Consider the following 2,932-nt stretch of genomic DNA (forward strand, 5'->3'; position numbering starts at 1 on the left):
GCCACATCACCATCCCATGGAGGATGGGCTTCCTTCACGTTTGAGGAGGTGGAGGATGGGGCTACCCCACATATTTTTTTATTGTTTAATTTATTTATTTGTTTAACTTTTATTGTTTAATGTTTAATTTTTATTGTTTAACTTTTTTATTTGTTTAACTTTATAAAAACATTTCAAAATTTAAATATAAATAACACATAAAAGAAGATAATAAAATCCATTACATAACATAAATAAAAACTACATAACCTAAAAAAAATACATTACCTAAAAGTTATAAAGAACAACATTTAAAAATTTAAAAAAAATTACACTACTCTTCTTCATCTTCGTCTTCGTCTCCGTCACCGTCCCCGACGTTTACGTTGTTCCATATATGTTCTACCAAATCGTGTTGAAGGCTTGCATGCGTGTAGTCGTTGGTTAGCGCGAATGAGTTTAAATCCTGTTGCGTCGGATCTACCGGGACAGTATTCCTATAAGATTCATTCTCATCATACTCACAAATCGCCCGACCTTCGTCTTCAATAATCATGTTATGGTGCAAAATGCAAGCGTACATACAAAGGCGCAACCTCTTCGGTGTGAAAGCACGTGCTGGTTGTTTAATGATGGCCCATTTTTTTGTAAAACACCAAAACAACGTTCGATGTCTTTTCTTGCAGCTTCTTGACGCTTGGCGTATTTTTCCTTTTTTCGTCCTCGAGAAATGAAATAGTCTTGACAATTGTAGACCAAGACCGATATATTCCGTCAGCAAGATAATACCCGCGTCTATACTCAACCCCTGAAACTGTAAAACGAGTTCCGGACCGGTTCCATTAACGACATCGCTAAAGATCGCCGATTGGTATAGCACGTTGAGGTCGTTGAGTGAACCAGGGAGCCCAAAGAAAGAATGCCAGATCCACAAATCTTGTGACGCCACGGCCTCAAGTATTAAGGTTGGATGGCCATGATCACCTCGCGTGTATTGGCCTCGCCACGCAGTCGGGCAGGTATGCCACTCCCATTGCATACAATCAATGCTACCAAGCATTCCCGAAAACCCGTGCCTTGCTTCATGAGCTTGATACAACTGTTGAACATCATACACGTTTGGTTTCCGCAAATATTGTTTGCTATACAGTTTCACCACATTATGGCAAAACCGATATAAACATTCCCGCAAAGTTCTTGCCGACATCTGTAAGTACTCGTCCAAAGCGTCGGCCACTGTCCCGTACGCCAGTTGGCGAATGGCCGCAGTACACTTTTGTAACGTGGTAAACCCTTCATAATTCCGAGCATCGGGTCGTTGTGTGAAAAACGGGTCTAGCCCCGCCAAATCATCAGCAATCCGTGTTAATAACCAGCGACTCATTCGGAACCTTCGTTTGAAAATGTCGGCATTGTAAAGGGGTGCATCCGAAAAATAATCGTTCACCAATTTCTCGTGCGCTCCTGTCGTAAAAAATATATAAATATGAGGAAATATATAAATATATAACATTTATTAATGACAAACCTTGGCGGTCTCTGTTAATCCGTATTCGTCTGGTAATAACGTTTTCAGACGAGCCATCTTCCACTTCCTCTTCCTCTTCCTCTTCCTCCTCCAAAAGAATCTGCGCCGCCTTTACCACAACGTTTGCGAAAAACATCTCCTCTTCGTCAGAAGAAGACGAGGACCACCAAGAATTAGATGCCATTGTGGATGAAAAGATATTTTTTTATAAAAGATTAATATAAAAATGGGAGTGTTTTTTTATAAAAACGGATGAGAATGGGAGAAGAATGGGTGAAATATTGAGGAAATGGTATAAAAAATGGAAGAAGAATGGGTATATATTTAAAGTGAAAAAGGTTTTTTTTAATAATTCTAGCCGTTACAACGGCTATTTGTTTGAAAATGGGCCCGTCGACTTCGTCTGCGGGGAGTCGGACACGCCGGGACGGCAAGAGGGGGGCGGTGTGGGGGACCGGTGCCGCGCCTCGCTGGGCCTAAGCCGGCCCCATACCGCTTAGTCTAAATTTCTTCGTCTAGCCTACTTCTTTACTAGAAAAGGTCCAATTAAGTCCCCCATTTAATTAATTCTTGCTTTCTATGTACCTACATAACATCATATGTCAAAACAATATATATTTAGTTAATTTATTTATTGACCATAAATACAATCAATATTCATTATTGCTTTTGATCAACAATTTTCATTTAAGACAACCTTTATTGCAATCATTAATTCTCTATTAGAAATTTATCTTTTTAGCCCATAATCTCTTAAAACCTATTAAATAGAATAACAAACTAAACTAATATATTTTACAGCTATATCAATGTATTCATAATACAATTAATAACAAATAAAGTGTATTCAAAATTCACCGATCAACATACATTACTTATTCAAATCACACACGACACACAACGCAAACACTATTTATACGCTGACCATTATTGCATGCTACGTGTTATTCGATGAATGCTTGTATGTTATGTTAACACAGTGATTGTTGCCTGACACCTTAGCAACGATAGTACTATAGTTTGGACTGAGCACCTGTCGTGGACAGGGGTTGTTAAGGGCTTTACTTCACGTGTCCCAGTGGGGATATGTGTTGCGCATTCTACAACTCGCAGTCACGTCTGTGCATATTTCTCTGTCGATAACCTACTAGCTTTCACTTTGCTACATGTTACATGCTGGTTATGCGTAAACGATTTCGAACTCTATTGTACTATTAAACTTGTATGCTCACCTTTACACTATGTGTATTGACCTTTATTTTAACGTATGCAACATGTGTTTGAGATGCTAGGATATTGCTTGCTTTCATGGAAACGAGTAGGGGAGACTAGAAACCAACGAACAATCTATTTATATTTTGAGTTATTAAAACAGAACTATTTGTCTTTGAATTGTCTGTAATAACTATGCTACTTGTTAAGTCA

General features: G+C 38.6%; 1 protein-coding gene across 1 annotated transcript; it reads right to left on the minus strand.

Moving 5' to 3' along the window:
• Positions 1-313: 313 nt before the first annotated feature.
• Positions 314-1,691, minus strand: LOC110881832. The gene is made up of 2 exons (XM_022129979.2): positions 1,508-1,691; positions 314-1,443 (listed from the first exon to the last, which is right to left on the minus strand). Exons 1-2 carry the CDS (start codon positions 1,689-1,691, stop codon positions 314-316), a joined length of 1,314 nt encoding a protein of 437 aa, XP_021985671.2.
• Positions 1,692-2,932: the final 1,241 nt, after the last annotated feature.

The sequence above is a fragment of the Helianthus annuus genome, chromosome 10, assembly GCF_002127325.2.
Source record: "Helianthus annuus cultivar XRQ/B chromosome 10, HanXRQr2.0-SUNRISE, whole genome shotgun sequence".
Classification (NCBI taxonomy): domain Eukaryota; kingdom Viridiplantae; phylum Streptophyta; class Magnoliopsida; order Asterales; family Asteraceae; genus Helianthus; species Helianthus annuus.